This window comes from Carassius auratus, chromosome 10 (genome assembly GCF_003368295.1).
Source record: "Carassius auratus strain Wakin chromosome 10, ASM336829v1, whole genome shotgun sequence".
Lineage (NCBI taxonomy): Eukaryota > Metazoa > Chordata > Actinopteri > Cypriniformes > Cyprinidae > Carassius > Carassius auratus.
Genome location: NC_039252.1, coordinates 13,310,507 through 13,335,801, shown reverse-complemented (window position 1 = coordinate 13,335,801; position 25,295 = coordinate 13,310,507). Strand labels below are relative to the sequence as shown.

Genomic DNA, 25,295 nt, shown 5'->3' with positions numbered 1-25,295 from the left:
ACAGAGCAAAAGTGAGATGATCTTAACACCTACAGACAGCTTGTTTTCCCTGAAGTCTGACAGATTCGTCTTGTCTTCGCTAAAAACCTGCCAAAGCAATAAATTTGTAAAAACTCCACCATGTGTAACATTGATTTTCTGTTGCCTTGCAGTTTTCTTTAATTGGCCTGTCTTTCTCAGTTTGACAGGTTTAGCGTAATTAACGGGAAACTGTATGAACTCTGCTCCACTCAGTCAAGTGTTAAACCAGGCTGAGGTTTGATGAAATGGTGTGATTATCAGTAACAGTTCATTCTCAGGCAGACATTTGCATTTCTAGAACAAATGCAAGGTTTGCTGATAGAGCTAAATGGGAACAGCAGATCGTCAATAACTTCTGATCAGCCTTTACATTTTCCCACAGTGTGGATCCCTGCAGTTTCACATTCCAGTGGCGGATACTTCAGCACTGCATCACCCTGTCAGAAATTAACACCGGGCAATCCATCATTCCAAAAGAGAAAGATACACGCAGGTTAAAAATACACAGATCATGCAGATCACAAATGAAGTTTATGGAGTTTCTGTTAAGAGCATTTCAATAAAAGGCATTACGAAAAACAAATGCACTAATAACCCCCCCTCAAAATGAACTTTTTTTAAATGCAATCCTTTAAATATAAATGTTCATATATTATATCGTCAACAAATATGAATTTTTAAATGACAGTATTTATTTACAAATGCAGTGAAATATAATGGACATTTACGCATGTTATATAAAAATTGTAAATGGCAAACAAAGACCATATCAGACACAATATATTGTGATCTATATTATTGCAGCGGATATATGTAATGCAATAACAGGACATTAATGAAATGCATAACATAGAATAGACTATTATAATAACACAATATACCAAAACACAACAACTTAAACTACAGAATACTGCACTTACACAAACACAATAAAAAAAGCAACATATAAGTGATAGTAACACAGTAGGTTTCTTCTGAACACAAAAACTCAAAAGTCAATAGGTCGTCTAACATATATTCCTTTTTAATGATACTGGCACCACTTTAAATGCAGAAGATCCCAATACAGGTCAAAGATCAGTCGTAGGAAAAATCTCAAGTGGGAACTGCGACCGAAAGGTCATCATTCAGTCATGTCTCCTTGATTTATGAAATGCGTATGGGAAGTGCACTGGATGTAGAAGCTCTCTGAACTGAAGAATGAAAGTCATGCCCATATATGTGTGTTTTTGATTTCCTCTACTGTTGTTTTTCTTCTACATTTTTAGTAAGGGTAGTGTTTCTGTTTCTTCCCTGCGAAACATGCCATCCATGTGCACAACAGCATGGCCACCACAGCTCCAGCCCCGGTGCAGTAATAAGCCCATCCGATCTCACAAGAACCTGAAAGAAACATCAACCTCAACATGTAATACTCAAAATTGGTTCTGCTCACACAATATATAATGAGAGCCACAATATATCATTAAATAGGAATTTTTAATAATATTGTATATTTAAATGGTGAACTTGTCTATATCTTAACGTACCAAGATTGAACTGGTCAGAGCTGTTGCCGCAAGTCTGTCTGACCTCTTCACTATCCCACCCTAAAGGGTACAGTGCACATCCCGATCCAATCAACAGCCCTGCAGAGAGACAAAACGCTGTCAATACAAACAGACTTAAAAGTAAACAAGAAGAAGAACTTTATAACATGACTAAGAGCTCACATAGTTTCCCGCTGTGTGAGGAGGAGAGCATGATATCTCTTGAAAAATAGGTGATAGCCATGAAAAACAGTGCTTCATGCATTTTGTCATTGGTCTGAAAAGCTATTATTTGTTTTACTGCAAACAATGCAGGATCATTAGCTCATTTTTTTTTCTATTTGACACAGATACTTTATCACACGCAAACACAAACACACACCTCCACAGAGACGATAAAATACAAATCTTGTTTTCATCTGGGCTCAAGATCCAAACAGCTATGAAAATATGATAATAAATGCAGCAAGCAGCTTATTTATAAACAAGCTTCTAGAGAATTCTTTCATATTTCCCCTTTTAAGTTCTTAGCAATTCAGCAAAAATAAACAGGCATGCAATTCCCACCAGAAACATATACCAGTTTCAATCATGGCTCCTCCTCTCCATATTCTGACCAGAATATTTCCTAATAAAAAACGACCTGCATGTGCCTTCATCAACCCTGATGCTTTGCATTATGGTTGCAAGTGTCAATGTGTCTGTATACACACACACACACACACACACACACACACACAAACACACAAACACACACATACACACACATACACACACACAAATACTGTGAAAACAGTAATATTGTGAAAATAACAGTTTTTATTTAAATGTTTTCAAGTTTTTTTCCCCCACTACCATTCGATATAATGAAATAAGTGCTAAAAAAATTTAATTGATACATTAAATTGACAGTAAAAACATTTATAATGTCACAAAAGATGTGTGCATACCTATGCATGTCATGTAATGTTTGGCTCTCTTTGTGTCTGGTTACAAATGATGGGTGTGTGATCTTCTCAAGTTGTCTGTGCCGACTAGTTGTTGTCTGAGATAATGAAAGGACAGAGAACTGAACACAAAGAACACTCCTACACTGCTGCCCACTATTTTTGGAATGATTTGCTTTCATTTGTACTTAGACTTTGATGCCTCAGACGTTCTTTAATATAAAAAAGCCTAGATTCCAGCATTAGTATCCCAGTTCTGTAGGACTTGCTCCTTGTCAGAACTTTCAAAACTTGTCTTTGACTTTAAAATTCTTCAACTGCCTCCTGTTACTATCCATTTAAGCAGGTCTGAAAATCCATTACATTGCATCAGGCACTTGCAAAAATGACATTCTACTTCAGAGTTCAAAATTGCAAAGGAATACAGAGGGAAAGGAAATAAGCTTTTAGTATTTCTACTTTTGTTTCTCAGAAGCAATCAGAGAAGTTATGAGTAATCGATAAGTTGATATTGGGCTAGTTATTATGTGTATTTGAGAATGTGAAAAGAATGCAGACTTGTGCAGAAATTAACTTCTGCAGATTGCAGCCATACTACTTTCACCCTGGCGCGTGGTTGAGCCCATATGGCGAGGTTTGTAAAGTTGCGAGTACAGCAGTTCTGCTTGACCGAGACAAAAATGGACCATTGCAGTACTGTGAAATGAGGTGGCCCTTTCGTCACTGAAAAGGTATGAAAAAATTGACAGTGATAAAGTGAACATGAAGGACGAAGTGCTGCACACTCCCTCTGACAAAAGTATCTCCGTGGCTTGCAGTGTGATTCTGGTAGAATGCAGCACTGCGTTTTCAAAGTCATAATACCACCAGCATAGGGAAAGTTCTTAAACTGTATGTAGCGCATAGTGTATAGTCAGCATATACTAACTAAATTGCATGCTAGTCAAAGTGTGTGTACTGTAGATTGCACAACAAAACTAGTGTGCAATAGTGAGCATTCACAACAGAAAATGTACCAAGCAACTACTGTATAATGAAAAACACTATGCAAAACAACACGTATGCACTAAATGTAGAATATACTAGATCAAAATTAGCATGCACTAGGTAGCATTCACTACAAAAAATTAAATACACATAGACTTAACTAGACAATGCCTTGCAAACCACATACACACTAATGTAGCATATAGTAGGTAGATTGCACATCAAAATTAGTATGCACTAGGTAGCATTCACAACAAAAATGTACTTCAGAACTAGACATTATAACACGTATGGACTAAACAGCAAATACTTGGTACAGTGCACAATAAAACTAGTATGCACTGGGTAGCATTCAAGGCTGAACTATAAAATATGTATTACAAAACAAGTAGGCACTAAAATGTTGCATTTACTAGGTAGAGTGTACAACAACACTAGTATGCACTAGGTAGTAGTATACTTACTACACAACTATACACTAAATCATACAAAATATTCACTAATGTAGTATATTCTACATAGAATGCACAACAAAACTAATTTGCACTTGAAGGCCTACACTAAAAAATAAATATGCGTGAAAAAAGCACTAGGTGGTGTACACTACAAAATAAATATAGATGAGAAATAAAAACCGAATATGCACTGTGCATGAAATTGCATGCACTATAAAAGCTGACTGCTAGGAGTTGTGCATATGAGTAATTTATATAACGGGAACTGAAATAAATGGTGGTCATGTGGAAACAGACTGAGCTGCACTAGAGCTCAGAATGTAAGGAACCCAAAAGGAATTTTGCTTTGACTTGGAAAAATGAATCTAAGGAACAAAGTGAAGAAAACAGCGGAAAGTTTGACTCATTAGATAATGATCTCATGAGATGTGTGTGTTTACTCCATATGAGTTTCAGTAACAGGACGAAAAGGGCATTGTGTGCAGCTGCTACATATTTGTGTGCAGCATCAATGTGAAACAGAAAAGTATGTTTGAGAGAGAGGCATAGGAGGACACAATCTAGCATAAGAGGCGTTACTTATAAGCATTTAGTCTCTAACGATTCTCATGTTGCTCACATAGAGATCAAGCTCTAACCTGAAACCCATAATCCTGTTTTAAACCCTCATCTAAACACAATTCTCTCCCTGCATGAAAAATGGCAGGGTCTGAATTTTCAATCAGGCCACAAAAACAACTCAATCAACTTCAATCTTCTCACTCTAGTGTCACATGCTTTGCCAATACTTACGATTCCAGAACCTTGCAATGGAATGAGAAGGTTTATATCAAGTGGATTAGCATTAGTTTTTCTATTTGAAGAAAATACAGATTTGAATGTAGTATATGATGAAGAATTGGTACATTTATTAGAAATAATAAAAATAATGTTTTATTTTTTTTTTGTTTTTTTTTTTTGTTTTTTTACAATACATTTATAATTTCTAATAAAATCCTCAACATTCTAAACATTTAGTGCATTTTTATAAAAAAAATGTTTTAATTTAATAACTGATGTATAATTGTAAAAGTTTTATAAAACAATAAATAAAATAAAAAATAGGAAGATATTGAATAATAAGACTAATATTAATAATAATAATAATAATAATATTTTTCATGAATTTCTAAACTTCTGCATTTCTAAATATCTCACCATGGATCCATATTTTGTTTGGAAAACCCTAACTTTATTTAGTAACTGATAAAGAATAAAAAAATTATTCAAAAAACAAAATAAAAACAGTAAGCATAAAATATACACAGATAACTGACAGTATAACAGTACTGTTAAAAAAGATGAGGGGACAATGGAACAATGGAATGGTTGTTTTCTAGAGATGATACAGAGAACTGTAGTGTAATGCAGCAGATGGTCTACTGTCAACACAGTGCAGGGCTCACACAGCCTGACAACACTGCAGGAAATGAGAGCGCCAAGACACAGTCTTCAGTGGAGACAGGACAGCTGAGACGACTGTCTTATCACAAAGAGCAACACCTCTGATTGCTACTTACGCAAGCTCTCTTCAGTGAGTGCACAGATAACGCCTTCATACAGTATCTGAAGTGTTTTTCACCAGAAAAAAAAAAACAGAAACCACACTGTGGAGGAAGGGACAGCAGTGCAGTTGCAGCCTCCAAGAGCTTGCATAATCTGAAAGGAATGACTTAAACTTCACATTTCACTTACAATCCAAAAGATCTGCTGTCTGGAACGCGTGGGGACCAGTCACGTATGGATTCAGTAAACACTCCAGCACACACCGATAAGATGTATCTCTTAGCCTTAAAGCCGACAACGGTCTAAAAAATTCCACTTTCAGCTCCACTGCAATCAGTCATCTTATTCTCTCTGTCTAAACTGAGAAGAGAGGATATCACATCAAAGAAATATGGAAATTAGGGTCTGCAGATTTGTAGTCACTTGCCATTTCTATCACCACATTCATTTTCCATGACCCTTTAAGACTGGGCCATAGGCATTAACAGAACCTGGAGAAAACACAGAAAATCCCATTTTAAAGTCCATTACATAATTATATATATATATATATATATATATATATATATATATATATATATATATATATATATATATATATATAAATTATTTTTCCCCAGTTAATCAATTCAACCCTTTTGTGCAAAATTGTTACAATTCTATTTCAAAAGTCCATTTCACTATCTAGATCTATCTATCTATCTATCCAATATTTCTCAAACAAAAATACAGATTTTGTCCAATTATGCCAATTATGATCTTGAAAATTGGACTTCTGAAGTCTGTGTGAAATTTCTTCAGAAGCATACAGTCTTCAAATGTTTGATAATACCGCTATCATCGATCATGTTCTGCCCTTGCATACAGTTTGGCACCGGGTAGGCGCACATGTCAGACATCTAGCATCTCCCTTTGATGTCTGCATAAATCTGCCCCTCTTTATTAAAAAGCCCTGGTAGGCTGCGATGGCTTCTGATTGAGAACAAAACTCAGCTGGTTCTTATTCTATCTCTGAAAGCAGTCATTGCTCAGAATTGGAGTGTGCTGTCCTGACATAACCATCATTTTCATCGAATGGAGGCATTCATATGGTTCTTGTGGGTCTTACAGGCTTTGGCATTTTCTATCATAGAGCTCTTTCATGACCTAGATGTCTGGCTCCATGCCTGCATTTCTGCTCTCTTCTGCCCACCCACTTACATTCACTCTATGCTCCTCTGAAAAATACCCATCTCCAAGGTTGGGGAGGATGAAGAATCGTGTTACGCTGGTTTAAAAATGAGCCTCTCAGCCTGATCATTTGTTAAGTGCTCAGATACTCTGGACCATATACTGGAATAGACAGCCCACTTCCGTACTGATAAATATCTCAGCTGAATTGGTGATACAGCAATATATATTTACTAGCTAACGCAAGCATCACATTTATCATTGCTCATACTTTGGGTTTAGGGCCTCAACCAGTGTTATTTTAGTATTATTATGAATTTGCCCTTAATTTTATCTTTTCAGTTTAAGGTTTAGCGATTTTGCTAATCTTACCATTAAATAGTTTTAATACCATTAATTGATGATAAACTCCAATCTTGTTGATATTAATGGATATTTATTTAGTCTGTTTATAAAAGTTATTTCAGAAGACTTTAATGACTGCTTAAGTTTTCCAACTAATCAGCTGCAAAAACAGCATGACAATTACCAGTGCTACTGTTGTCTCTCTCAGTAGGAAGCGTCAGGTCAAAGATGTAAGGCCTTGACCAATGTGTAATGTGAGGTCTGTGAGTTTAGACAATGTCTAATTATGTTCTCATGAGCAAGCACTTCTGAGGGGTGATGATGAGGCTCCAGACTGGGTGCCATGTCAATCAGCAGAGCCTACTGAGGAACACAACTGTTTTTAAATTTTGCCTTGAGTACAATGTTCATTGCATGGAAAAAAACATAGAGACCTGTCCCTTACACCATAATCTAACCTCTAACCTTCCCATACCACTAAACCTGTCCCCAACCTTACCTATATCCCACCTCAATAGCAGCAGAAGTGTTTTGCAATACAATATGAACAAAATAAGTACAGTGTACTTGGTTTTTGATGCAAGTACATTGTAGTTAAGGCCACTTAATATAAAGTGGGAGCCTCATCTAAATGAGACACTTATGAAAATGGTGCCCTGAAGGGTTCATATGACCAACATTGGTCTCTATGTTCATGCATTCTCCCTCTCATTAACATCAGTGTGTGACATCTTGGTTGGAAGATCTGATCGCAGATGGCTCCATTACGGCAGCATATGGTAGAAGGGCATAGCCACACAGACCATCAAAGCCAACTTGAATCTGAAATTAAGGCCCCTTGAGAACGATGCAACATGTCTATTCCACACCATTGACCGAGAACTTTCTGAAGGACTTTCCCAGACCACCTACAAGCTCTTGAATGGGATAGAGGATTAAATAGGGAAAACGAAGGCATTGTTGTACTAATTTTGAGATAAAAAAAAAAGTATTTCAAAAACAGGTTATGATCCGAAGTACTTCTAGAGCCTTTCTTTCAACACCCTAATGATTTCACTAGTTTCAACATAACGTTCCAGCAGATGTTGAGTTTTGCTTTTCTTTTTAACCCTAGAGAGAAGGAGAGGTTTATTGAGTTTGGTTGAAGTCAACAATGGAAACATCTGGATGCAGTTACAACACAGTACTTTCCCACATAGAGGAGACGATGTCATCCAGGAATCAGCAGGAGAAAACGGAGAAAAAGAAGCGATGGGAGGAACCTTCCCAAAAGACCCACGGTTTCTATCCATACCAGATGCTAAAATAACACTCGAAAGGTTCTGGGAAAAGGAACAGTGTTCCATTGTCCTAGAAGTAGCTCTAAAAGTGTCTCATCAAATATCAAGTGACTGAGAGCATATGTGAGACATATTTCAAGTAAGAGCTGTTAATAACTTCCTTAAAGTTTGTATGTTTAAGGTGTAGTTCACCCAAAAATAAATTCTGGCATGATTTCACCTTCATGTCGCTAAAAACCTGTATTGTTCGTCTGTGAAATATAAAAGATATTTTAAACCCCTTGGATTTTACGGAATGAGTTGAAAAAATGAGTTGATGAACTAATAAACTAATTTTAACAGGCGTCAATTATCTAACAGCAAACAAAAATATAAAAATAAAAAAAATAGCTGTACTGTTTCCAAACAGGTTTCATCTGCTGGTTTGCCAAACATATAGCTCCGCCCAAAACTCATGTCATTGGTTGAGCCAATGTTGCTGTTGTTGGGAAGGTTGTGCTGCTCAAACAAATAATTGTTTTGAATTTGACACATAGTTGACACTTTTTGGTGGGAAATCCACCAACAAATTGCTTACTTATAGCTATCTCTATATCAAGATGGGATTTTAAAGGGACAGTTCACCCAAAAATTCTTTTACTTATCATATCGTTCCAAACCTGTAAGACCTTCATTCATTTTCAGAACGCAAATAAAGAAATTTTAATATAGCTTAATATGTGTTCCGAAGATGAACAAAGGTCTTAAGGGTTTCGAACAACATGACTGAGGAGGAGTGATTAATGACAGAATCTTTATTTTTGGGTGAACTATCCCTTAAAAAAAAAATATTCAACATTTAATTCAAATCAACTTCAGTATACATTAAATGAGTGCTGTCAATCAATTAAAAAAATGACTAATTAATCACACATTTTTTTCAAAAAAATAATCATGATTAATTGTGATTTATCCTATATAACATTACAGTTTTTAAATATACTTTTATATTGCAATAATTTCACATTCAACCTTCAAATTAATGTAAAAAAAAAAATTAAGAGAGTACATTTTTAATATTTGTTTAATTGCATATTTTCAATGATACCCACTAATACTGATTTTAAAAAATTCCCCCAAATATTTAGCCATTGACTATAGCCATTCAACATTATAATTCAGAGCTATCAATTTTAACATTTATTAGACTTTAAAAAATAACTTCTAATTTAAGCGAACTTAAAGCAATCTTCACATAAACCCATTGAAATAAATGTCATATTGAGCTAGGCTACATGTGCCCCTCAGCAGAAATATACAGCAATTGAATTGAGAAACACTAAAATCTAAACTAAATACAGATTAATCCTTATTGATTTCCTCTTTTTTCTTTAATTCTTGATGAACAGACATCACAGCAGCTGGTTATTAGGTTGTTCTGGCTGCTATTTCTTTAAGAGCTGCCTCTGCTGAATGTGATGCGAATCTAACACATTGTATTTTCTCTCAACTCTCTTTACTTTTTCTGACCCTTCAGGTCTTGAAGTCTCTACTAATGATCTGACAAGTTGAATCGGGTGCATTAGTTTTACAGCAGCTGTATGGCTTAACTGACCATGACATTGCATACATTTAGTTTCTTTCGCAATTTGATATGAACTGGTACAAGCTACAGTGTGCAATACTGTATTCACACTCGTTTGGCTTACGCCTGGTGCTGAAGTGAAGTGGGAGTGCGTATCTGAAACGTCTCCCATTCTCAGTCTTTCTGAGACTGAATAAATGTACTTCTGATCAAGAAAAAAAAAGAGACAGATGTAGCAGTTAGGAGTAGGGTGGCCAACCCTATAGGCTCCGCCCATGCCTTAAATAATTTGAACGCATTAAACTGAAAAAATTAATCACTTGAGTTAACAAGCTAATTTTAAAAGCACTACTTTAAATCTTCCCCACCTTTTACTTTGTTAAAATTGAATTTTAATAGCTCACATGTAAGGTTTCTGCCATGTATAAGAAGTCTGTATCATTTTAATATTTTTCTCCCTTTCAAGATGTGATTTAAAAGAGAAAATGCACTTTGATCATGGAAGAGCAGTTGAGCGGGAATCTGAAGGGTAACAAGCAGACGGGAACGAATGGCATCAAAGAAATTATGGAAAACATGTAAAGATGTGAAATATCACTCCCAGCATCATTCCAATGAAAAATGCCAGTGTGAAGTGAGGTCCCACATTAGAAAGGGGAAGAATAATTTACACTTCATCAGAATCGGTTACCTTCTAAAAGGAGAGAAAAAGAGAATTCAAGGTCACTGCCTAAGAGACATGCATCACAAGTAGAGTCATCATCAGCTCGGACGTGAGAAAGAAAATCCCAGTTAAGCTCATAGGAAATGGATTACAGTGGGATGGATATCAAGATACCCCAATACAATTTCGCTTTCTCTTTCTCCTGTGAGAAAGAGAATATTCAAGGTTTGATACTAACATTCAAGGCTTGATATTCTGCCATAATAATAATAATAATAAGAGAAGTAGAAAAAGTACATAGCAATAAAGGCTACATTGGGTGCATTTTGGCCTCTAGCTTATAAAACAGTGATATAAAACAGTGACTTTTTTTCTTTTTTTTTTTGCAGAAAATGACAACATGCATAGCTACAGTAAAATAAACAGACTCAGAAACATTAAAGAAGATGAGAACATGGGCTTCAAAAATACAGCAAAGGTTGGTGAGACAAACGGAATGAAAGGGGAAAAGAAAATGAATATTTAAAGGAAACAGACAATATTAAAATGAGGTATCTGGTGGTAGGGGAGTTCAACAAGGAGTGTCACAAGTTATTCTGAAGGATAATGATCTTCATAATAAATAATTAACTAGATTTTTATCTGAGGCCACTATTCTTAGGTGATCTGGTTGGTTTTCAGAACTTTGCAGGGTGTTCTGGCTGGTTACTTATTGGTAAAACAAAATGAAATAAAATTAATTTATGAATAGAATAATTATTTACTATATATATATACATACTTTTAAGCAGCTATATTTAAAGTAACATTCTTAAGCACAAAGTAGGGATTAGTTAGCACCACTAAAGATGTGAAATGCACACGCTTATCCTGTCAGAAAACCTTGGTTGCAAATCATGGAAGGACTGCCAACTAGGAAATTAAATCTCTGGTTTATAGTCCACTGCTCATGTGAAGAATTGGTGTGGGCGCGTGTGTGCGCAAGTAAAATCGTCCATCACAGGTCGTCCTACGCTGCCATACTATGCTGTCACATTATGCTGTGACAGCTGTACTAGGAGTTCAAAGAACAGACTATGACTTCTTGTCGTCCCCCGAGACTATGCTGCCTTCCCTTCTCAAGAACACACAAAAATAAATCAAACAAACAAAATCGCTTTTTACTACATCTCTAAGCATTTTATCAGCACAAAGAAGAATGCATGCCCTCTTACAGGTCACAAGGGCACTGGGGTCAAGAGTGATTATCTTTCTATTGATCTGCATCCCGTCACGATCAATACTGTGTCCTTTTATTCAGCTCGCGAAGGTGACCGCGACTCTTTTTATTTCCTAGTGAGTTACAACGGGCTGTAAAGCTGCAGTAAAATAGACTCTCAAACAACTGGCAAAGAGGGAAAGTTAAATACTGCTTGTGATGCAAGTTGTTCAAAACTTTTCATTTAGTGCATGCATTTACTACACCTGACAAATAGACCAAAAAGTACATTTGAGCTCCATTTTGGAAGAATAAAATTATCGTAAAGAAAAATCTTGTGGCAGTAATATTTTTATTCAGCAAGGATATGCTAAATTGATTAAAAGTGACAATAAAGATATTCATATTGTTACAAAATATTTCCATTTCAAATAACTGCAGTTCTGTTGAACTTTCGTCAAAGAATCCTAAAAAAGTTTTCAACACTGATAAAAAGAAATGTTTCTTCAGAATCAAAATGGCATATAAGAATGATTTCTGAAAGAGCATGTGACACTGAAGAATAGTAGTAATTGTCGAAAAATCTAGCTCTGACATCAGATTACATTTAATAACATATAATAAATCACAATGGAAAACAATATTACTAGGACTGTCCAGCTTCCATAAAAATGCATCTAAATTTGTTACAGTTTCAGTGGGTTGACTCATAAACCAAAAGCCAGACATAAGTCAATCACAAGGTACAAAAAAGAACATCTAAGAATATCACGTAAAACCGCCTGGTTTCACACTGAAGAACATTGTTTTTCTGATTATTCTCCACACCTCTGACTCCTCTCTGTCTCCTACTTCTTGCCTAAAGAAATCAATGTAAGTATTGCATTACTAAAGCAGTCTGTCTTTCGCAGTGATTCAAATCCAATATCAATTCCTGAGGTTGAAGGAAAACTGAAGTGAGATGTTTTTTGCATTTACTTTCTAACAATATAATTTAAGCACACTTACAAAATGGAAAATCAGTAGCTTTTAAATCATGCACAGGAGGTCTGCAGCCTGCAACAACATGAAGCCTTCTGTCATAAACCTTGCCAAAAAAAAAGAAAAACAAGTGCATAGACTGCATTAGCGTGTTAGAACACAATTATGTTGTCTATTCATTTTGTATTAATATTGCAAATAATTTATCAGTGTGGCATCTTCCAATTGAGGCATCCATAGATTTAACCCCAGTTAAGGGAGTAAAATCACTGTAACGCATGACAAATCTATCCATTTGTCCATAGTAAAGAAAATAAGTGCTTTAGGCATAAAATGTTTGTAAACCACTAAAGGAGGAAGTTCTAGCACATAAAGAAGCTTGTCTTCTCCTCATCTGACTTTCTCCACCAAGCACTTTTCAATCTATATATAATTGCACTGGGCAAATTACATCTCAATTACCAGAGCGCTATCTGTGAAGTGGCCTGCCAGGGATGAAGGGTTAGTCCTGCCAAAGCCCGTCATGTCATTGTTGACTTCTGGGCTGCCAAGTCAAATGGTCAGAACAAAGACAGAATGTTCCAAAACTCACATACTTACAATCTGGAACTCTTCATAGCAATTATGTCCATTTCTAAAAATTCTGACATCCTGTTGTGTCTATATGTGGGTGGGCAGGTGGATGTTTATGTGCAGTCCGATCAAGGCTCATTGCCAGGAAGTGCTGTCCTGTCTTATCAAAACCCAACAGTGTGAAAACAGAGATAGACCTGCACAGACTCGGACCTGCTGTTACAGATGGAATTTTCCATGGATGACTGGCTTTTTTTGGCAGCTTTTGTGATGAATCGGCTGCTGTTTGTTAAAGTCGAAATGAAAAGATGCCAGCAAAGCGTGGACACAAAAGGGACCTGTAAAATAAAATGGTAGAGTAAATTTGAAGAAAAACCTAGAGTGCTAATTTAGAGGGTCCTTGCACCACTAAAAAAACAAAGCTAACCTAACTTGGTTTTTGTTTGAACACAGAGGCATGTGTCCCTCTGAAAAACATCTTCTGACTTGCTCTTCTCAAATTTTTTTGACCAAAACACAGAGAGCGCCTGACTAAAATTCCATTACAGTGACGTGTGAGAAAGCAATAAAGGGTTAATGGTCTCCAGATGACCCTTTTGTTCATATTGACCCCAGCCAGGGAACGTCTTTAGGTTTAACCTCTGAAATAGGCCAACAAGGAACATTAAAGGGATATTTACACAAAAATAAAAATTCTGTCATTAATTATTCACCCTCATGTTGTTCCAAAAACATAAGACCATTGTTCATCTTGCTTCAGGAACACAAATTAAGATATTTGTTTATGAAATACAAGAGCTTGCTAACCCTGCATAGACAGCAACAGTGGTTCAACCTTAATTTTACGAAGGTACAACAGTTTGCACACAAAAAGTATTCTTGAAGCTAGTGTTGTCAAAAGACCCGGTACTTCGGTACCAAGTCGGTACTAAAAAAATTAAAATGTCACGGTACAAGGCTATGATTTCCGCAAAGCAGAAATTGCGTACGGAATCTCAAAATCCAGTAATGATGAAGAAATGTACATTGTAATATGGACAGTCTTGGAGTTTGTCAAAGTTAGCATAAATTAATCAAATCAAATCTCCTTATGGACCAGTATCTGTAGATGTTAAGCCGCAAAAGTTGGTTGAAATATGAATCCTGCATATTCTGCTCATATTCACGACAACCCGGCAAAACAACCCTCTACCTTGCGAGTAAATCACTCTAAATTTTACTCTGGGTGACTAAGTTGTGTCTATTGTTAGCCATTGGCTAATAAATTCTTTGATTTTACTCGTTAGTGTGTGAGTTCAAGGCTATTATATGATTAGCACATTTTCACTCGCTGAACACTGACTGAGCGCTTCAGAGTTCTCTCTCCATCAAGCGATCTGCTTTGCTGATAGTGCTGTTTCTCGCACATGCAAAGAGAGAAGGCGAGTGTCTTACCATGCTAAACTGACACGCTATATGTAAACTATATTATTTGTTGTATTTTCTTGTCAAAATAATGGAGTTCATTTAAATTATAAAACTTTTTCGAACAAGCAGAAGATATGTCGGTTTCTCCGGTAGTGGGCGGAGCTAAAGCACAAATGGCAATTTCATTGACTGGTGCTGATCTATTACCATCCCTGCTTTGATTTCAGCAAATCAGTTCTACCGAACGCAGACAACGTGATTAATATTCATGAACCCAGCTGCTCATCAATCCATAGTGCATTGTATATTGTTAGTATGGTAGTAGAAATATTAGTAGTATTATCTTTTAATAATATGATCTATTACCTTTTTTTTTTTTTTTTTTTTATACAGAAACCCAATATGACAAATATGCATTCATACATGGTTATCAAGTTTAGGTTCTAATCACTAAACTTCTATCATTAAATAGAGTTTAATAACATAATATAATGCTTGACTGACTGATTAGGAAGCTAAGATTTAAGAAGCTGTGCCATTTTACAAAGATAAGCTGTGTGTGTGTGTGTGTGTGTGTAAAATAGCATATCAGTCTGGCGAGTAAACTAAAAATGTTACTAGCCAATGGCAATTATATTGCCAATGTGTGCAGACCGAAGTGTCCGCACTGAGCTCCATCATAAACCTTGGCATTCAATCCCTAGACGTGATTGACAGTCCTGAGCTCAGCTCAAGCTGCAGGCCAGCCGCTGCTATCAGCCTCGTGCACATGATGTAAAGCCACACGCCGTTACAGACCACCACAGACTTACACGGACCATAATTCTTATTTCAATCAGCCAGAGAGTGAGGAACGAATGAAATTGCGAGAGAAAAGGACACGGAGGAAAAAAGGCCACTGCTGTGTCCAAAACTAAACTCATGAATTAATTTAGCGTCATAACAGCCAACAACAGCTGGGAATGTTTTTATGAACATAAATGCATTATTATTCCAAAAGCCTGTTCCTTATAAAATGAGACTGCAGAAAACTTTACAATGTAAGTGAGTGACTCAAATTAATTAGTAATGCTGTTTAGAAGAACACAATATTTTGCTATTTAAGATTACATTAGTCAAGTTTGTAACGTCCTACATTTCCTACAAATCCAACATATTGTTCTTTGGCAAAATTTTGCATGGTTTGACAACTTTCTCAAGATTAACATGCCTCTAAGGTAGGAGATCAAGTCTTATTTTTTTTTCTTTTGTTCATCACATGAAGCATATGGCTTTGGAGGACTTGCAATATATGGTGAACAAGTGATAAGATTTATGATATGTTTTGGTGCTTCGGTGTCCATTTTTTCCAGAGCAGCACATTCTTCGATCTCTCTTCTTGTTCTATAGAAGAAAGTAAGTCATGAAGGTAAGCAACATAATTTTCCTTACATTGGTTTTCACAGCAAACGAAGCAGGCTAAAAAAGAAACAGGCTGCTGCAGAAAAAAATAATACATATTCAAACTCAAGAAAGCAGTAAACAGACTGAAAAAAATCCTCAAAGCTCTAATGGTGCCTCTGAGATACCACCTTCTGGTTGCAAGAGACTTGAAGAGATGAAAACTCTTCTCTACTGAGCTTCTTTCAAATGTGCCTGTGCCATCTGTGTGAATCCAAACCTTTCTTCTCTTCTGCTTTATCCTCAAAAAATCTCCCTCTGCCACACTGTTGGATCGGTCTCTGAGCTAGGAGAGAAAACCATATTTCCTCTTTTACTGTAGCCAAAGAATGTCTCTGCTGCCACAGTCGTGGACCTTAGAGGACCATCTGGAAGCCTGGAACATTCCAGCATGATTGCCCCGAGGAGAATGCAGACCTGCATTCCAATCTGAGGGAGGGAGCCGGAGAGGGACCACGCAGCGCTGGAAGTGGACTGAGCCAAGTTCGCAATGGAACCTCTCAAAGTTCTTGAACACAGAGGCTCCTTTGTTCACTTATCCATAGAAAGTTGGCTTTGTTCAAGCGTGCGCGTGCATTGCCAAAAGTTAATAACATCTAGCTCATGCCCTTCTGGATAAGAAAAACCATTGCGATAAGAAATTAAAGCGATAGTTCCCCCAAAACAAATATTCTGTCATCATATAGTTTCTCTTAGGTAATTTAACACCGGTACAACCTGTATTCTTTCATCTGTGGAACATGAAGTGTCAGTGGGGTCTCACAAAAAACATGCATGTAAGATTGGGGTAGGTATTTTTTTGTAATGATTTAAAATTTCACCCACATTGACTCTTTCCAGTTTATTTTTGATGGATTTGTTTATCCATTGTATAAAACAGAACCATCTGTTCATGAATCAGACTGATCGGAGTAAACTCACTGATCTAGTCAAAGTGCAAAGTTAACAGCTCACTGGAAGTAATGATTATGAGTGAATAATGACTAAGATTTCAGTCAATATTTGTTTTCAAGTGGAGTGTACTACTACTTAAACAACTTTAAACCATTTTGAAGCATGAAACCCACAGTTCCCATTGAATGAAATGGACTGGAAAATAAAAATCCTTCAAAATGACTTCTTTTGTGTTCTGTGGAAGACAGAAAGTCATGGGGCTTTGAACCAACATGAAGAAGTGTAAACATTGGGTCAGCCACCCCTATAACAACAGTAAAAGGCCAATGTCTCAATTTGCTGATAGTTTTGTTGGATGATGACAGAGAAAGAAGTGCTAGATGCTGTTTGAGAGGACATGGTATACGGGCAAATAGGAAAAAGTATCCGGACGCTCTTTCATGCGCTGCACACACCCACAAGCTCACATATGCTATTCTGAGCATCTGAGGATTTGAACATCCACGCTCTCTTGTGAATCACTGCCTTTCTCAATTATGTGAGCTGGTTTCAAGATATGTGCCTCAAAGCCAAAATATCATACTGGATTTGAAGACTGTTTTTTTTTTTAGCCAGTTAAGTTTTAATGAATAATTCATGAATGAAGGATCTCCTTCCAGCACGTGTTCGCCTGACTCTCTCTGGTTTATCAGGCCACGCACACCCACAACGACATTCAAAACAATGGGAACGCAAATCTCTTTATATTCGACACACCAACCTATCCCACTTATCCCAACCAAAGACTAGAGCACAGTCTCATTCGTGACACAGTATATATTTTATGATGTACACTTTATGACTAAATTACTGAATATTAATACTACTCAAAATTTGTGTTCATATTTAAAAAAAAATTGTTTTTGAAACCGACATTTTAGTGTCACAATTTATTTTATCCCGACTCAAAAATCCTTTGCATTTAACTTTTTCCTTCACCTACAATAAGGGAGCAAATTGTTCCAGACTAGAGCTAAGCAAAGGCAAAAATTTTGTTGAGTTGAAAATGAAGTCATGGTGCACGCCGCTATTCTTACAAAAATGTAAACATATGCAAGCACCAGTCGTAGCCATGATCTAAATATCCTTATGGCTGTTATGAAGATTTGTTAAAGGGTGCCGATACTGCAACCTGTTCGAAAGGTTTTGAGTCATTTCCTTATGAAGTCACGTAGGAATCATTTCTTGTAAACCGTGAGTGTTTCTTTATAAAAGTTAAGATTGGCCAGCTGATAGTGCCTTTCCTGCTCTCACGTTGCTTTCCCTGGAATTTAAAAATCTGCTTTGAGGATACAATCTCGCCTAAATATGCCTTAAATTATGTGTGTGGGTCAAATAACAAGAGAGAATAGAAAATGGCAAGTCTCCTAAATAGAGCTGTTATTGCACATCTTGTTTAATGACCCACTTTATTTCCCAAAGTGTAAAATATGCATTAAAAATCTGCACTCTGTGATGAGAAAACACATACCAGTATTGAGACATTTCATGTCATGAAACTGTACCTCGATATCAATTTGTTATGCCAGTAGGTACATTCATTACTTTACAACACATTTAGCTTAATGTTTAATTTAATACATTTAAAAAACTGTTGTGGGAGTTTCTGTCTTTCATTCCGCCATTTTTTTAGCTGAAAGGTAATAAATCACAAGATCTCATCTTTCATAAGATAGCTTGTTATTTCAACATGCATGGATGCACACTAGTACATCTTTCAAGAATATGCTGGAATTTAATTTACTATTTATAATTATATAATATAATCGTTTAGTTTATGATTATTTGTAAAATAATATTTATCATATATCACAATTATAGAATTACAGAAATACAGAGGCATCATATAAATGAATAAATGATAGAATTATTTGATAAATCTGTTACATACACTAAGAGATAGATCATTTAAATTACATACATTCATTACAGCAAAGAAAATTTGGGGTTACATATGCTTAATAGTCATGAAAATATCACAATGCAAAAAAATGTAATAGCTTTAATGCCTTTATGTAAAATATAATTGTATTGTGCTGTAATATAACTGGCCTAGTGAGATTTCTAATCTTGCATATAATTTAGGAAGGATAAAATGTGGATAGAAATTCAATCATAATGGGCTACACCCAATGGTGTCAAATTTACAAGACATTATCTGATAGACACAGTCATTGATTTCTGTGAAGGACAGGAACTGGCCTATTCTGTTCACTGTGTGTCACTCTCAGACTCTTTTTCTCCTATTTTCCAGCAACATTCCAAGCATTCCAAGGAGTCAACAGAATTTCTCAGACAGACGGGCAGACAGTAAAAAAAACTGAGAGTGAGACATAGTGAGAGATTTGCTCCAGTACTGGAGCCAGTAAGTCTCTTCCTGCTGCTGCAGCTGTCTCCATCAGCTGGATCCTGCCTGTCTTTCTCATTCACACCACCGTACGCCCTCTCATTTCTCCATCCGACTCTTTCCAAGCGCCCAGGGGTCGGCACGGGTCAGCTAAAACCAGAGTACACACCTTCAGCTATGTCTGTTCCCACACGACCACAAATACATGTTGCTCAAGCGCACATACGCTTCCGTTCACCACACAAATATACACAAATGAGCAGTTCTCAAAACCCGTCTGTTTCTGCAATTAGAAACTTTTCAGCGTGACTAATTCAATATTGTCAATTTAGATTTAAATGAGAGTGATTTACACAGCATGCAAACCTGACCTGTTTGACATCTGAGCTAACAGAGGGAAACTTTCACAGCTCAACAGTTATGCACGTTGTGCAGTCCACTGTGACCAGGCATTAAGTCAAGGACAACTTTAGAAAAGCTAATCATTATTGTGACACATAGGCGGCCTAAGGACTTAAAGATAAAAGTAAAGTGCCAAACTGTTGCAGTTTCTGAATTCAAACTTTGACAGACAACATACACATTTGTTCCAAGCTGCATTGACCCTCTGTTGGTATTCGTTGAAAGTTTACAGCTCAAGAAGCGAAAGCTTACAGTAAGACAACTGCTGCTGGATGGATTACTGAACCGTCACGTCTCAAAGCTTACTCAAGCACACGCATACACACAGTTGTTGCCACCTGACTTATTTGTGTTCTCCTCAGGGGAAGGTTGTATAAGATTTCCCCACTGTAAGTATGACAACGTGATCTCTGGAATGAAGGGCTCACAAAAACACAGAACAATTGTGATATTCTGAGCACTGACTGAACGTGAACTGGCCTTATTTCTGTCACTTGAACAACTGAAGACAAGGAATTCACAAGTGAGTGTACACATATACATGTGAATACACAAAACTTTGAGATCTGTCAGATTTATTTGAAGTCTTATGCTCACCAAGACTGTAAGTATTCAACAAAGATACAAGACAAAACAGTTACACTGTGAAATATTATCACTATTTAAATGAACTGTTTTCTAGTTCAATAAAACTAAAAATGTAATTTGGCTTTGGGAGGCCAAACTTGAATTTCCTGTGTCATTACTCATTCAGTGTCACGTGATTCTTCAGAAATCATTCAATGTAATATATTCTGATTTGGTGATCAAGTATAAAAATATTTTTATAATTAAAGTTGAAAACAGCTTTTGTGTAAACTATGATATTAATTTACTAATGAAAAACTTTTGAACTGTAGTCGACATGTATGCAGCAGTGATGGTTTATAATGGTTCTTCAATCACCAGCTCATTTATTTTACTATTAAGAGTTCCCTAAGAGACAAAAAGAGAGCCCAAAACCAGCCTAATCATACAAGGCTTCTAGGATTCCACAGGAAGTCCTATAAGACATATACATTTGAGCTCACATCAGTTATATTTACATTTTAGAATATTTTGTTAAATCTGATAATGCTAAGAGCTACTAATAGTGTAAAAGTATTCTTTCATCTCTTTTTATTATAGAAATCCTTTACACAGAATAACAAGATTCTTGCCTGCAACCACTGCAGAATTTGCAAAAAAAAGTGATACAGAGTCTAGTGGGCATAGTTATGGTTCAATGAATGCATTCTTTTTCATCTTCAACTGCAAAATTCATACAGGGCAGCGAATACTCAAAAGTAAAGAGAAAAAGGAGTAAGATAAAAAAAAGAGTATCAGAGAACAGACTTTTGATAGGGGCATAAGGCAATACATAAGGGACGGAAAGCTTGGGAGGAATCCAAACAGTTGATTTTTGCATTCGCAAACTGTAACAAACTCATCAGGCAATGTCATTACAGCAAAGTAAGAAATATCTCCCAGGAGCTAAGGTTGTTCTGAAAGGATGTCCTCTGTATTTTACTAATGTGATAAGAATACATTAAAGAGTAAGTGAGAAAACACCCAGATCCCACTGAATCATATCGGCAGATCTCTCAAGCGAAAAAGACTCATTTCAAGGTCTTGGATTCTCATTGGCCGGAATTCTGACAGTAGCCAGATGGATCCCATAAATCCTACGGTAAATTCACTGTATGAAACACATGACTGAGCCAACTGCCTTTCAGGGGAGCGTGTGTGACGTATGCAAACATGCAACGGGTGCTGTGAAGCAAGACGTGGGTGTGAGAAGAAATCCAATAGGCTGCAGGAACCATAACATTCATTCAGAACGCACCGACAACAATATACTTCCCAAGTCTGACCTATTATCAAATAATATTCCCACCTGAAAAGGGCAAACTGAAGAAGTGATACACCAATGTGGCATCTGGCATCCATCCCAGAATTAGTAAGTCCGTAAGCGAGTCTCTATTGCCTTTACTGTATCAAGTGATAAAAACAAAGCAAAGTGACAGCCTTCTAGGACAAGGAAAAACTGCAAACAGGAAATATTCAGTTGCCCTTGAATAAAACATCACAAAGAAAGCAGGTGTGCATATCCAAGTGTGTGTGGAAAAGTAAAGAGAGGGCAAAGGAGGAGGGAATATGAAAGAGATATGTAAAAGAGAAGTGTTGCCTACGGTCCCTCAGAGAGGTCACATATAATCAACCTCTATTATTTCCCATCTCTCTGAAATGAAGCAAAGTCACTGCTCTGAGGCAGGACAAAAGAAGAGAGGGTGATGTAAGTCATAAGGGCCCGTGAGGGGCCCTCCTACCTTCATATACAGCTCATTACAAAGCCAATCGCTTCATAAGCAGCTCTGCTACTGCCTCACAAATATAAAGATCTCGAAAAAGAAAAAGAAACAAGGGATAATTTATTTATGTGTGTGTGTGTGTGTGTGTTTGTGAGAGAGAGAGAGAGAGAGAACAAGCCTGGATTTGCAATGCAGGTCCTCGTTCTTGACCATTAAAAGCTTATTTGGCCAGGGCTAGTTTTCCCGGAGGAGGTCAGGTAAATTTGTGCTTCGCAGACGTTTGAACAATCCCGCTTTTCCCTCGTTCTTCTGTATAAATTACTGAGCAATTTAAATTTTGGGGGGGGTCCTGGGAGAAATTGAATGCTGTCTGGAGAAGAATGTGCCTGATTATGCTATATTATTTTTCACAATGCTTCTCCTCATTTACTTTGACCTTTGGTGAATGCCGTAACTAAAGCTTAAATTTCTCGTTTCACTGCCTGGTGTGCCTTCATGATGAATTTAGACCTTTCAGCTGACTTCAGTTTGCCATCTGGGTAAAATAACAGTCAGTGGTTAAAGTACTGCTGGTATTGCATCTGATGTAAAAAAGAATGTGTAGAAATAATAGAAAGTACAATCGCAAACTAATCAGAAAGATCCCAGTGGTAGGAGCATCAGGTATGATTTTGTAATTTTTTACTCAACCTCACGTCTAGGTCAATGGGCTCCAGTGTTTTGTTGAAATAATGTTGGAGCGACAAGAGAGTGAAAAAATGATGAGAAGTTTAATTTTGGAGTGAACTATCCTTTGAATTAAATTAGTTTAGTATGTAATATAAGCAAATTTTCCAAAATACGTCCACTTCCCATCCAAAATCGGTACATGATGAAATCATAGACCTTCTGTGTTAAAAACTGCAGCTCAATCACTAGTTGAAAAACCAATCCCATCTGACCAGTACTAAGGACATAAAAGGAAACTCTTGTTTGCTTTTTACAATTTGTTTAGTTGCCGAGCAAACTCAAACTGATTTTCACCAGGTTGTAAGTTTGGTGTGTTGGCCCAAATCAACAGGCTCCTATTGTCACAGGATGACATGAATCGTAGCAACAGAATGTCAAAACAAGCACACCAGGTTTCACTAAGACGATGCGGTTGTCATCATGTGTTCCCGCTTAGGAGCTGCTAAGTACTTGCATCTGGGAAAGACGCAGAACGAAAGAGTGCTTGAGAAGTTGCAGTCTTTCACTTGACTATGCATTTACAAGCACATTCATCCATCCTTCTGACAACCCACCTGCTCATCCAACCAATAAATGCAACAAAAATTAGTAGCTGACCAATGTCAATACCAACTAATTACTGTAAAGAGTGGGGCTTATATAACGTTATTCTACGAATATTAAACAAAATTATTTATATCATATAAGGCAATATTAGATTATTTTATAACATAATGTGTTTAATTTAATATTATTTAATAAAAAATAAATTATTGGATGGTAATGCTCAAAACTCAAAATTAATACCAGCAGACTTATCAGCATAGCCAGTATCAATCTATCACTACTTAAAACTATAACAATTGCCCATTCAATCATTCATCTAGCTGTCACACTTTTCATCTCTCGATCCATCTATCCACTCATTCTGCCATCCATACATCCATTCATCCAACCATTTACCCATCCACTGAGTCTCCAGTCAAGCTCCTTGTAATTGAACTCACCTCCCACAAACTGTATCCCTCCTGCCACTCTTCCGATGGTGCGAGAGATTAGATCGGTAACACAGCATCCCATGATTGCCGTGAGAGCCACCAGGAGCAGCAGTCCACAGCCTGTCCCCGTCACCACCGTGCAGATCCTCCACTCCAGACTCGGGATGCCCTGAAAGGAGGCATAGCGCCCACACTGCTCCAACATAACCGTACCACCACGGGCCTCATCCCTTATGGGGTAGGAACAGCGGCGGAACGTTCCAAACGACACCGGCTTACCCATCTGTGACCCAAGCAGCCAGTATGGCATGAAAAAGCCTATGCAAGATGTGGCTGCACAAAGGAAGGACAACAGGGCCCATACCACACCTGCACATGTAAGACTAGATGCCATCACGCTCAGCTCAAACTTTCATATAGATGCAAAAGACACTGATTTCAGGTTGAGCACGCATGCAGAGCTCCAAAGCCCACCGGCCTAGATACTCCCAGCATCTTCCTGATCACCTGACACCTGAGGAAACAGTAAAAAGTGTGGGAGTGTTAGTAAAACCGTGGAACATCAGTTTTCAGCCATAAATCTGAAGTGACAAGCTCTTCAAGTTGCATAAACTGAAAGGTGTTCACTTTCTCATGAAATTTTCTATTTGAAGAAACATAGGTGAACAATTAGAGAGTGTGTGAGAGAGAGAGAGAGAGAGAGACAGAGAGAGAGAGTCAGAGAGAGAGAGAAACTTGTGTATAGGGGAATAATTACAATAAAAAATGACAAAAAAATTGACATTATGTCAATTTTTATTATACATACTAAAAAAGCAAAAATATAATCTACATAAGATTTTACATTAAATGCATAGTAACTTTGTCAATTAGCTTTGAGGATGTTATACATAGTTCTCACATATTCTGATCAACAACAGATCTTCCATGACTTTTCCAGGCTACTACTATGATCTCAAAAATTATTTAATAAAGAAAGATTTCTATATTTGGCTGTGTGACAAGACCTTAAAAACGGAGGTAAAAGAAGATAAAATGATAATGCACATTTTACACATTTTCCCACATGCATTCATAAACATTTGTATCTAATATCTTCATGTTGTTCAAATGGAAAAGTTAGCGGACACTTTGTCAGTCATCTATAAATAATCATATGGAATGTAAACAAAAGGAAACATGTATGGCGCACTGTCATGTTGAAAGTCCAAAAGTGAGTCAGAAACTGATTGAAGCATGCGATAGAGATCTTACTGTGTCGTTCACTGTGTCGATTCCACTTGATGTCAAAAACTAGAGAACATATATGACGACAAAATGTCGTGTATGCTGTCTGTTCGCTTCTATTCGGTCCTGGTTTGCGCGTCTCTGAAGTCTTTAACTCCGCCGTCTAGAGTCCACTTACTGCACGTCTCTGCCCGGGACTAAACCAGGCGTGTTAAAACCGAGTGGGAAAGAGCAAGCACCAATC

At 37.0% G+C, this 25,295-nt stretch overlaps 1 protein-coding gene across 1 annotated transcript; it reads right to left on the bottom strand.

The window, feature by feature from the left end:
* Positions 1 to 691: 691 nt before the first annotated feature.
* Positions 692 to 25,295, bottom strand: lhfpl6 (LHFPL tetraspan subfamily member 6). The gene is made up of 4 exons (XM_026273802.1): positions 25,079 to 25,295; positions 23,834 to 24,338; positions 1,551 to 1,649; positions 692 to 1,404 (listed from the first exon to the last, which is right to left on the bottom strand). Exons 2-4 carry the CDS (start codon positions 24,216 to 24,218, stop codon positions 1,286 to 1,288), a joined length of 603 nt encoding a protein of 200 aa, XP_026129587.1. The 5' UTR covers positions 24,219 to 24,338; positions 25,079 to 25,295; the 3' UTR covers positions 692 to 1,285.